At 51.5% G+C, this 11,813-nt stretch overlaps 1 protein-coding gene across 1 annotated transcript; it reads right to left on the bottom strand.

Annotated features, from left to right (window-relative positions):
- Positions 1-555: 555 nt before the first annotated feature.
- Positions 556-7,191, bottom strand: LYPD5 (LY6/PLAUR domain containing 5). Its single transcript, XM_012446643.3, has 5 exons — positions 7,128-7,191; positions 3,891-4,019; positions 2,660-2,836; positions 2,305-2,451; positions 556-1,916 (listed from the first exon to the last, which is right to left on the bottom strand). Exons 1-5 carry the CDS (start codon positions 7,189-7,191, stop codon positions 1,678-1,680), a joined length of 756 nt encoding a protein of 251 aa, XP_012302066.2. The 3' UTR covers positions 556-1,677.
- Between the last annotated feature and the right edge of the window lie 4,622 nt (positions 7,192-11,813).

Below are 11,813 nucleotides of genomic sequence, written 5' to 3'. Positions count from 1 at the left end.
GAGCATAGGAGCATCTCTGAATTGCCCACCCCCCACCTTTCTCACAAGGCTGCTTGCTGACATGGAGAAGATACGGGGGTCCACTCTTGCTGAACACTTACTCTGAAAATCACTCTCTCACTGTGCCTTGGGCATCTTGTATGCAAAACAGGAATGTGTCTTAGTCCCTTCAGGCTGCTGAAGGGACTAGTCAAAATACCATAGACTGCATGGCTTACATACAGCAGAAATTTATTTTTCACAGTTCTGGAGTCTGGAAAGTCTGCAGTCAATGCACTAGCAGATTCCATGGCTGGTGAGGACTCACTTTCTTGTTTATAGATGACACGTGCTGGCTGTGTTCTCATGCGCTGGAAGTGGCAAGGCAGCTCTCTGGAGCCTCTTTTATAAGGGCACTAATCCTATTCATGGGGGCTCCACCCTCATGACCTTACCACCTCCCAAAGGCCCCACCTCCCAGTACCGTCACTTTGGTGATTAGGTTTCAAAAGATGAATTCTGAGGAGACACAAACATTTAGACAATAGCAGGATACAACTTACTTTTTTGCTTCCCTCACTGAGTTACTGTAAAGATCACGTGGCAAAAAGCATGTGACAGAACATGGTAAAGCCTGTGGACAGAGCGCATGCTGAAGGATCCCATCTCTATGAAGTTTATGCACTTATGAGCGTGTCCTGCACACCCTGTGTTCCTTCCTCCCTCAGACCTCTGTCCAGGCTGTCTCTTCTACCTAGAATGCCCTTCTTCCTGCTTCTTTGTGCCAGCTACTGTTGTTCCTTTAGGATTTTGCTCAAGGGTTAATTCCTCCAGGAAGTCTTCCCTGATCTTCACAGCTTGGAGAATTTCACCTCACTGAACTTTGCCTTGTGTATTTTTCTGTGAAGTTAATCAGCACTCATGTGTTTGGGAGAGGGGATTGCCTAGGGGTTCATGGGGCTGGCAGTCTGGTTCCTGATTCTCTACTCACTAGATACACAAGCCCAAGCAAGTGCTTTTGCCTCTCAGTTTGTTGATCTGTGACTTAAGGCTTGTGACAGTAGCCCACTTATACTGGGCCACTACTGTGTCCCAAGAGTGAAAGATTCATCTCGTTAAATCCTCACCACAACCACTGTGAAACAGTTCTTGTCATCATTATAAAGTTTATTTTCACCTCCACCTTATAGGTGAGAAAATATTGGCACAGAGAGCTCAAGTAACTCACCCATGGTCTCTGCAGGCAGAATGGTGGAGCTGGGATTTGAACCCATGCAGCTGAGCTCCAGAGCCTGGCCTAGTAACTGTTACGGCACACTGCATATTGGGCCTCTCTTGGGCCGCACCAATAAAGACATCATTGTATAGCTCCCTCCTAGAACTGCGACAGGCTCTGGAGGGAGAGCACAGGAAGCCGTGTTACGGGGTGCTTCGTTGGTAACAGCTGTGATTGGAATTGCTCTTCATCAGGGCAGGACGTGGCTGTTTCATCCTCCCCTGGGATGCTGGTGACTGTGTCCAGTTCCTTCCAGTCCTGTTGACCAGGTTGGGGGGCAGGAGGGAGGGAGAGATGGAGGGCTAGAGGGACAGGAGTGCAATTCTGCTTTTAACATTGTTTTCCAGTAAGCTACGTGTTAGGGGCCGAAGCAGCAAGAAGAAGGTGTGTGAACCCTGCCCCCAGCATCCTGGAGGGGCTGTCTATGCTGGGAGCCTCGCCAGCAGGAGGACTGGGAGGAGCAGGGCCAGGACCTGGAGTGCCTGGGGAGGGGTGGTGGCTGAAGCACTGTTGAAGGACTGGATCACAGATTCCCTGTTGCAGAGGTGCCCCTCACAGCAGGAGCCCTGGAGGTCGATGGTTGTCCAGGGGCTGGTGGTGCCCATGGTGGTGCAGGAGGGCCGGTGGCAGGTTCTGATGTACACAGGGACTGAGAAATTGCCTGGGGGGTGGGCGGAGCAGTGAGAAAGGGTCAGAACTGAGGGAGACAGCTGCACCTGAACCTCCACCCTGGTGGCCAGGGCCAGGCCTTGGTCCTCAGACTTGCTTCAGGTTTTCCTCCTTAAACCAGGGCCACATCTCCTCCCTCAGACCAGGGCCACGCCTCCTCCCTCAGACCAGGGTCATATCTTCTCCCTCAGACCAGAGCCATGCCTCCTCCTGCAGAGCAGAGTCATGTCTCCTCCCTTAAAGCAAGGCCAGGCCTCCTCCCTCAGACCAGGACCATGTCTCCCTGTTAGGCCGGTGTGGTGACAGGACTCTCATGGCTGCCCTGCCTCCACATCCGTTGCCCAGGCCCTTCCACCCTTCCACTCTTCCAGCCCTCTCACCGACTGTCATTCTGCCATTGCCCTGGAAGCAGGAGGTCTGGTCCTGGTGACACTGGACCCGTCGGGACCTGCCGATAGCGCAGTCGTCCTGGTGGACCCCGATACAAGCATAGCACTCGGTGCCGCTGAGCGTCGGTGGGTCGGGCGCTGGCAAGAGAGCACAGATGCACACTCAGGCAGTGGTACCCGGGTACAGTCGTGCGGGCTGCGCACTGCGCCAGGGCTCAGGCCTATAGTCCAGGGTGCTGAGATCCTAGAGCGCCGAGAGAAGGCGCTAAGCAGAGGCCACGCCTTCCCCGGGGCTGCCCGGCCTCTCACCGTCCCGCCCCGAGCCCAGCCCCGCCCTCCCGCGCACCTTGGCTCAGGTTGGGAAGGGCGTCATGCGTCATGAGGTGGGCGTTGCACATGTCAGTGGTGCAGCCGCGCACCACCGAGTAGTCGGGCGGCAGCGCGTCCTGGTTCGATTGCATCCGGCCGGTAGGGGGCCCCGTCCAGCAGCCCTTCTGCACCAGGGTCACCGGCGCGCGATACCCTGGGGGCGGGAGCGGGGCTCGTGCTCTGCTTCCCGAAACCCTTCGCCCTCCAGCCTCAGCGTTCTTCCTCCTTCCATTCTTACGCTTTCACCTACGCCTCCTCCCCTCCCTCCTTCCCTCCTTCCCCGCATCCCCAGACTTTCCCCCGAGTTCTTCTCTGCCTCCCCCCTTCCTCCCTGTGCGCCTCTCCCACCTTCTCTTTCTTGCTTCCTTCCCCCTTGTCTTCCCGCCACCCCGCCTCTCGTCCCTCATCCACTTTTTTTTTGGGGGGGGAGGGGGCGGGGGACTGAGTCTCGCTCTGTCACCCAGGCTGGAGTGCAGTAGCGCAATCTCGACTCACTGCAACCTCCACCTTCCGGGTTCAAGCGATTCTCGTGCCTCAGCTTCCCGAGTAGCTGGGATTATAGGCGCCGGCCACCACGCCCGGCTAAATTTTAAGTGGTTTGGGGTTTTTTTGTTGGTGGTGGTTTTTTTTTTTTTTTTTTTTGAGACGAAGTTTCGCTCTTGCCCAGGCTGGAGTGGAGTGGCGCGATCTCGGCTCACTGCAACCTCCACCTCCTGGGTTCAAGCGATTCACCTGCCTCAGCCTCCAAAGTAGCAGGGATTACAGGCGTGCACCACCACGCCCGGCTACTTTTGTATTTTTACTAGAGACGGGGGTTTCTCCATGTTGCTCAGGCTGATCTCGAACTCCTGGCCTCAGGTGATCCACCCACCTTGGCCTCCCAAAGTGCTGGGATTACAGGCCTGAGCCACTGCTCCCGGCCAGATTTTATGTTTTTGTGGAGATGAGGTTTGGCCAGGCTGGTATCACTCCTGCCCCAAGTGGTCTACCTGCCTCTGCCTCCCAAAGTGCTAAAATTACAGGCCTGAGCCATCGCCCCAGCCCTCATCCACCCTTTTTTTCCCCCTCTTTCTCCTATTCTTCCTCTACGTCTCCATCTTTTCTATCTTTATCTTTTCATCTACCCAATTTCCCTCCCTTTCTCCTCCCATCTCCCCGCTTTTTCCTCCCTAATCTCCCATCCCTGTCCCCCTGCTTCTGCTCCTCACCAGTGTCCAGAGACAGGATGGCCTCAAAGCACTCATGGGGACAAGAGACGATGGGCAGCTTCATGGCCCTGAGGTCAAAGGGGCCAAAATAGGTGTGCTCAAAGCTGTAGCACTGCAGAGCTTGGGACCCTGGGGAGAGGGGCAGGGCAGAGTCAGCAGGGCCAGTGTGAGCCTGTCCCAGGAACTCAGGGCTCCACCCAGCAAATGACAGGCACATGGGCCAGGCGCCTCTGCTCCCAGGGAAGCCGCGCCTTGAGAGAACAGGTGCTGCTCTTGCAGCTGGCCACAGCCGTGTCTGTCTCATGGCAGAGTAATGACCTCTCTGCAATGCCAGTCCAGTTTTTCCCCTCCAGGCTGCTCCACGTCTCCACCCTCATCCAGGAAGCCCTCTCTCTATCTACGATTAAGATAAGGAGGAAGTGATTCATTCTTGCTCTGCCCATCGCTCCCCACACTGAACTCCCGATGTGGACAGCATGTTAAGAGACCCCTGACGGGGAACGTGTACTCCAGGACAGGCAGAGTGATGTGTGGTCCTATGGTGCAAACACACACATCAGCTCCAGCAACACACAACACTGACATAAACACACAATAACAACATACACACAGGTTATCCAAGTCTCACAAATATACACAGAATATTCTTAATGCACCCAGGCAGAATTTTACATTCCCACACGAAACAAGTACGCACCTGGACCCTCCAGTATAAACCTCCCTAACTAAGGCACAGCACTTCACACGTGGAAGATCACACAGACACCAAAGTGCGTGTTGGTGAGGATGCTTGTGCATGTGTGATAACAATATCAACCCAGTCCGGGCATGGCGGCTCATGCCTGTAATCCAAGCACTTTGGAGGCCAAGGCAGGCGGATCACCTCAGGTCAGGAGTTCAAGATCAGCCTGACCAACATGGTGAAACCCCATCTTTAAAAAAGAAAAAAAAAAAATTTATTTAAAAAAAAAAAAAAAAAATCAACCCAGAGGGGGACCAGAAAATCATACCCAGAGAGAGACAAATACAGGTACCAAGTCACAGAAGCACAAATAAAACCAGAGGTCACAATTATGCAATGTTAGAGACACAGGAAAATGAAACCACAAAAACATACAGTTTAAAATCATATATGGAGTCCGGGCCTGGTGGCTTACACCTGTAATCCCAGCACTTTGGGAGGTTGAGGCAGGCAGATCACCTGAGGTCAGGAGTTCAAGACCAGCCTGGGCAACATGGTGAAACCCCATTTCTACTAAAAATAGAAAAATTAGCCTGGCATGGTGGTGTGTGCCTGTGGTCCCAGCTACTCAGGAGGCTGAGGCAGGAGAATCACTTGAGCCCAGGAGGCAGAAGTTGCAGTGAACTATGATTGTGCCACTGCACTCCAGCCTGGGTGGCGACAGAAAAAGACTGTCTCAAAAAAAAAATTAAAATCATATATGGATACAAAATGTACAGACCCATGCAACACAGATACATGGAGAGAAAAAAAAAACATCAAAAGACCCAAACAATTGGGCAGGCATGGTGTTGTGCCCTGTAGTCCCAGATACTTGGGAGGCTGAAGCAGGAGAATTGCTTGAGCCAAGGAGTTTGAGGCTGCAGTGAGCCATGATTGCACTACTGCACTCCAGTGTGGGCAACAGAGTGAGACCTTGTCTCTATTTAAAAAACAACAAAAACAAAAAGGCCAGTCTCATTGGCCAAGGTGAGCGGATTGCTTGAGCTCAGGAGTTCGAGACCAGCCTGGGCAACATAGTGAAACCCCGTCCCTACAAAAAAATATAAAAAATTAACCAGGCGCAGTGGCACATGCCTGTAGTCATGGTTACTCAGGAGGCTGAGGTGGGAGGATTGCTTGGGCTCAGGAGGTCAAGACTGCAGTGAGCTGTGATCGTGCCACTCCACTTCAGCCTGGGTGACAGAGAGAGACCCTGTCTCAAAAAATTTAAAAAAAAAAAAAGACCGGGCACGGTGGCTCACGCCTATAATCCCAGCACTTTGGGAGGCCGAGGCAGGTGGATCAAGAGGTCAAGAGATCGAGATCATCCTGGTCAACAAGGTGAAACCCCGTCTCTACTAAAAAATACAAAAATTAGCTGGGCATGGTGGCGCACACCTGTAGTCCCAGCTACTCGGGAGGCTGAGGCAGGAGAATTGCTTGAACCCTGGAGGCGGAGGTTGCGGTGAGCCAAGATCGCGCCATTGCACTCCAGCCTAGGTAACGAGAGCGAAACTCCGTCTCAGAAAAAAAAAAAAAAAACTGAGCACATATACACAGAGATAAATATAGGCCTACAAATCACAAGACACACAAACACAGACTCAGATACACAAAATTACACACACATCTCTTTTACAAAGAAAGCAAACTCAGAAACAGACCCACAAAAGCATTTGTTCGGACTGAAACTTTGAAACCCATGCAGAGAAACACACACAAGCACAGAGACCCACAGGACACACTGAACACATACAGAAATCAAGCTCATCCCACTGATGAGCAGAAACACACACACTTAGTTGTGTGCAGGAATAGCCTTCTTTCTCCCTTTCTAATTCCCTGTCTGTAGTCACTGCCATTCTGAAATGACTATGTTTCCGTCCTAGCCCACAGTGGGGGTAGAGGTTGCCTGAAGATGAAGCCAGGGTTCCTGCCAGTTCTGGAAAGAGTCCTGGTGCTCCCTGGAAATACCTTTGAATTGGGGGTTGGGCAAGGAAGAGAAGAAAGGCTGAGATGGTGGGAAGAGAGACACCGGGAAAAATGACTGATGGAAGAAGAGCAAAGGCAGGGAAGAGAAATGAAGATGACAGCCTCCAGGCCCCCACACACCAAGACCCAGGAGTCCAGGTCTCCAGCCCCCTCCTCTCTCAGACTCAGGAGTTCAGGTTCCCAGGACCCTCCTCCCTCAGACTCAGGAGTTCAGGTTCCCAGGACCCTCCTCCCTCAGACCCAGGAGTCCAGGTCTCCAGCCCCCTCCTCCCTCAGACCCAGGAGTCCAGGCCCCCAGCCCTTCCTCCCTCAGAGCCAGGAGTCCAGGTCTCCAGTCCCCTTCTCCCTCAGACCCAGGAGTCCAGGTCTCCAGCCCCCTCCTCCCTCAGACCCAGGAGTCCAGGTCCCCAACCCCCTCCTCCCTCAGACCCAGGAGTCCAGGCCCTTAGCCCCTCCTCCCTCAGGCCCAAAAGTCCATGCCCCCAGCCCCTTCTCACTACTGGATTCAGAAGTTTGGGTACCCGTCAGGCAGAGCGTAGTCCCAAAGAGGCAGAAGAGAATGACTCTGGGGACCCCCATTGCCATTGCTGAGCTGGGCCACCTGGGACAGCGCCTCCCACAGTGATGTGCTGCCTGGCTGGTTCTCTCTACTGAGTCCGAAGCATCCCGGCCACCCAGCCTGGCTAGTATTTCTCTGTCCCACCCTCCCTATGTGGGCGGGTCTCTTCCTAGGTAATCGTGATGGAACCAGGATGATTCTCAGTTGCTGGAGAACTGCACTTCTGGGTCTGAGGGAGGAGGAACTGGAAGTCTGGAACCCTTAATTTTGAATGATTGCTGTCTTGCTGGCCTTCTTCCTACACCCCTCCCCACACTCTGCTCTAGTCTGAAAGCGGCACACATGGCCTTTCGACTTCCCTTCTCTCCCACCACCCCAACACACACCACCCACACAGCTTCCAGTCCTGGGGCCACGTCCCCACACCCAAAGACACACTTGTCATCCCCTCCTCTAAGACTTCCCTGACTCCCATCTCCCCACTCATCCACACATCCTCAGCCTCCAGCACCTCCCTGTCTCCCAGCCCTGATCAAACTAGACTGGGCTAGCGTCTGTCTCCGCTACCAGGCTGTGAACTCTTCAGGGGCCTCCAGGAATGTCTGAGATATTGTATGAATGAACAAATGAATCAATGAATGAAGACACAAACAAACAGAGAGGCACCAAGAGACAAGTAGGGAGAGACAGACACAAGAGAGAAACAGAGAGGGGGAGGAAGAGAGGGAGAGTGCCTTTGAGGAAGCAATTACACACGTGCAGAAAGACAGACACAGCCTGCTGTGGACAGATGTGAATGTGTGGTCACACACACAAACCCAGGAATCGAGGAAAGACACGACATGCCGCCAGGTGTTTAATAAACATATATTAAATGGAGAAATCAGAAAGATAGAATATAGCAGACAGCCAGAGGGACACTGTCCCCCAAGGACACAGACCCATGTATGCTCAGACACCCAGCAGATAGCGACATCCAGAGGAGGCCCCAGCAGCTGGTTGGTGCTGGAGCAGAGACCCCAGGCTAGCATCTCCTGGTTTGTCTCACTTCTTGCTGCTCGGAGATGCTGCCTGCTAGGATCAGACCATCCACTAGCCACAGAGTGGGCATCAGCCACGTGCAGACACCTAGAATTTCAGACCCACATGTGGATAGGAGAGTCCAAGTAACACTGGTGACCAAAAGAGCCTTAGTGATCCCCTCAGATGGACAAAACTTTAGACAGGTCTCTTCCTGACTCTCGGCCCTGGACCACCCTTTTTGTAGAGCCCTTACTTTAGAAAACTTGCACAGTCATCCCTCGGTCTCTGCAGGGGATGGGTTCCTGGGCTCCCATTAATAACAAAGTCGAACGGTGCTCAAGTCCCTGATATAAATGGTGTCATATTTTCATACAAGCTATGCACATACTCCCGTATGCTTTAAATCATCTCTGGATGACTCATAATACCTAATATCATGGACACAATATGTAAATAGTTGTCATGTCATACTGGTTTCTAGTTCTATTATTTTTAATTTTTGTTTCAAAATATTTTTTTTATCCAAAGTTGACTGAATCCGTGGAAGTAGGAACCTGTGGATGCAGAACCCCTTGGACACGAAGGGCCAAATATAATTACACATTCTTTCTCTGCCCCTCCGCACCCTCTCCCCACCCCACCTTTTTTTTTTTTTTTTTTTTTTTTTTTTTGAGACAGAGTCTTGCTCTGTAACCCAGGCTGGAGTGCAGTGGCGCGATCTCAGCTCACTGCAAGCTCTGCCTCCTGGGTTTAAATGATTCTCCTGCCTCAGCCTCCCAAGTAGCTGGGATTACAGGCATGCGCCATCACGACTGGCTAATTCTGTATTTTTAGTAGAGACAGGATTTTGCCATGTTGGCCAGGCTGGTCTTGAATTCCTGACCTCAAGTGATCCACCGGCCTCAGTCTCCCAAATTGCTGGGATTACAGATGTGAGCCACCACGCCCGGCCTTCTCTGCCCCTTTGAAATGTAGATAAATCTTCTCCTGGTCTCTTGCCAGCATGACAACGCAGCAATGTCTTTTTCAAGGACCTGGGAATTATTCCTTAGAAATCATCAAGGGAGATAGCACCCCTATCTCCCAGTCTCTCTCAGTGGGAGGGTAGGAGCCCCACTTTGATAACTGACAATCAGCAAACTCAGATGGCCCAATCACAGAGAAAAACATTTGCAGCTTCGGGAATAACTCCAAGTGATGGGCACATCCCATTGCCCCACTCCCCCTGTTGTCCTCCCGTATTTTTCCATTAATTCACCTAGGGCTTAGACACTCTACCGTATTTGTTTCAGAGGAGTTGAGTTCAGTCTCTCTCCCTATTGCCATCACCTTGAATAAAGTCTCCCTTGCCTGTGCAATTTTTCTTTGACAGCAGACACCCAGCCACTGTGGACACTCACCAGGCTATGCCCTCCCTCACCCTCATCTTGCCAAATCCCTCCCCTTCCATCAGGCCTCACTTCCCAGAACCTGTTTTGCATCCAAATTATTCTTCCTTCCTGATTCTCCAGTTCCTGCCCCAGGCTCTCAGTGGGGGTGGGTCTATCCAGACGGGGCAGGGTTGTGCTCAGGACCTCAGGAGAGTAAAGTCTTGCCAGGAAGGAGGATGGGTTTTCTGAACCCCCGTGGAAGGTGGAGGCACTGGAGGTCTTCACAGCAGTTGTCAGTTTCAGGGATTGAGGCTTACAGGGTAGGCAGACCAGTCTGGTGAGTATGTGAGCATGTGAGTGATGTGTGCACTTTTGATTCTGGTATCCTTCAGGTACTTTCGGAGACTTTGAGGTGTCAGCTCCCCGCACCTTTTGGGAGCATCCATCTGGCTGTCCTCATCTGCCTGGTGTCTGAGTGTCTGTTGAATGCCTTAGAATGTTCTCAAGGATCTTCTCTTGCATTCCAACAGTTTCCACGTATAGTTCCCTTTCCAATCATGTTTGCAAACATCTGGCCTCTCAAAAAATTTTTCCGTATTTGATTTTCATAAGCACTTTATTAAATGTGTGTACCTTCTAGGCTTTGTGGCCCAAACGGTTGAGAAGTATTTAGTATTTCTTGCCTTATGACATGATTCCATTAATCAAACATATCATAATTATAATGTGTTTTAGATGTTATTTCCTTTTTTTTTTTAATTTTTTTTTCTTTTATAAAGATGGGGTTTCACTATGATGGCCAGGCTGGTCTTGAACTCCTGACCTCAGGTGATCCACCCACCTCGGCCTCCCAAAATACTAGGATTACAGGCGTGAGTCACCGCGCCTGGCCTTAGATGTTATTTCCTAAGTAATGTGGGATATCACTTGCTTCGAATCTTCATGTTCTGCATAAATGTTCTTCCATACATTATCAAAATTGTGAAATTTTTTTTGGAACTCTAGTCATTACCTTGTCAAAAATTGAATCATGCAGATTGTGTGCCAATATGTTATTTTGTTATTTTTATTTTTTTGAGACCGAGTCTCATTCTGTTGCCCAGGCTGGAGTGCAGTGGCCATTTTGGCTCACTGGAACCCCAGCCTCCCAGGTTCAAGTGATTCTCCTGCTTCACCCTCCTGAGTAGCTGGGTTTACAGGTGCCCGCAGCTAATTTTTTGTATTTTTAGTAGAGACAGGGTTTCACCACGTTGGCCAGGCTGGTCTCAAACTCCTGACCTCAGATGATCCACCCACCTCGGCCTCCCAAAGTGCTGGGATTACAGGCATGAGCCACCATACCTGGCCTATTGTTGTTGTTTTGTTTTGAAACAGAGCCTCATTCTGTTGCCAGGCTGGAGTACAGTGTCGTGATCTCGGCTCACTGCAATCTCCGCCTCTCGAGTTCAATTGATTCTCCTGCCTCAGCCTCCCGAGTAGCTGGGATCACAGGCATCTGCCACTGTGCCCAGCTAATTTTTGTATTTTTAGGAGAGACAGGGTTTCAGGCTGGGCTGGTGGGCCAGGCTGGTCGGCCAGGCTGGTCTAGAACTCCTGGCCTCAGGTGATCCACCTGCCTTGGTCTCCCAAAGTGCTGGGATTACAGGCCTGAGCCACCACACCAGGCTATTTCTTTTCTTTTCTTTCTTTCTTTCTTTTTTTTTTTTTTTTGAGACAGGGTCTTGCTCTGTCACCAGGCTGGAGTGCAGTGGCACAATCTCGGCTCACTACAACCTCCACCTCCTGGGTTCAAGTGATTCTCCTGCCTCAGCCTCCCAAGTAGCTGGGACTACAGGTGCGTGCCACCATGCCCAGCTAATTTTTCTATTTTTAGTAGAGGCAGGGTTTCACCATGTTCACCAGGATGGTCTTGATCTCTTGATCGAGATCTGCCCTCGTGATCTGCCCACCTCGCCCTCCCAAAGGGCGAGGATTACAGGTATGAGCCATCACGCCTGGCCCACCTTCTCATTTTCAAATAATATGTGATAACTGTGCTCACCTGTGTCGTTGCAGGCTGGGCTCTCCTGGGAGGCAGATTCTGAGGCTGAGATTAGTGTGCAGGACCTTGGGATCAACAGCTGCGTAAGGGAGGGAAAGGAAACTGGATTGAGCAGAGGGAGAGGTTGGGTCCTGATTCAGTCAAACCAAGGGTTCAGTGTGCCCCAGGAGGAGGTCTGGCACTGGGCTTGTGGGTTCTGTTCAGCTCAGGCAAT

Source organism: Aotus nancymaae, unplaced genomic scaffold (assembly GCF_030222135.1).
Source record: "Aotus nancymaae isolate 86718 unplaced genomic scaffold, 86718_ANA_hifiasm-v0.15.2.pri h1tg000028l, whole genome shotgun sequence".
In the NCBI taxonomy this organism is placed as follows: domain Eukaryota; kingdom Metazoa; phylum Chordata; class Mammalia; order Primates; family Aotidae; genus Aotus; species Aotus nancymaae.
This window is presented reverse-complemented; position numbering and strand designations above follow the sequence as displayed.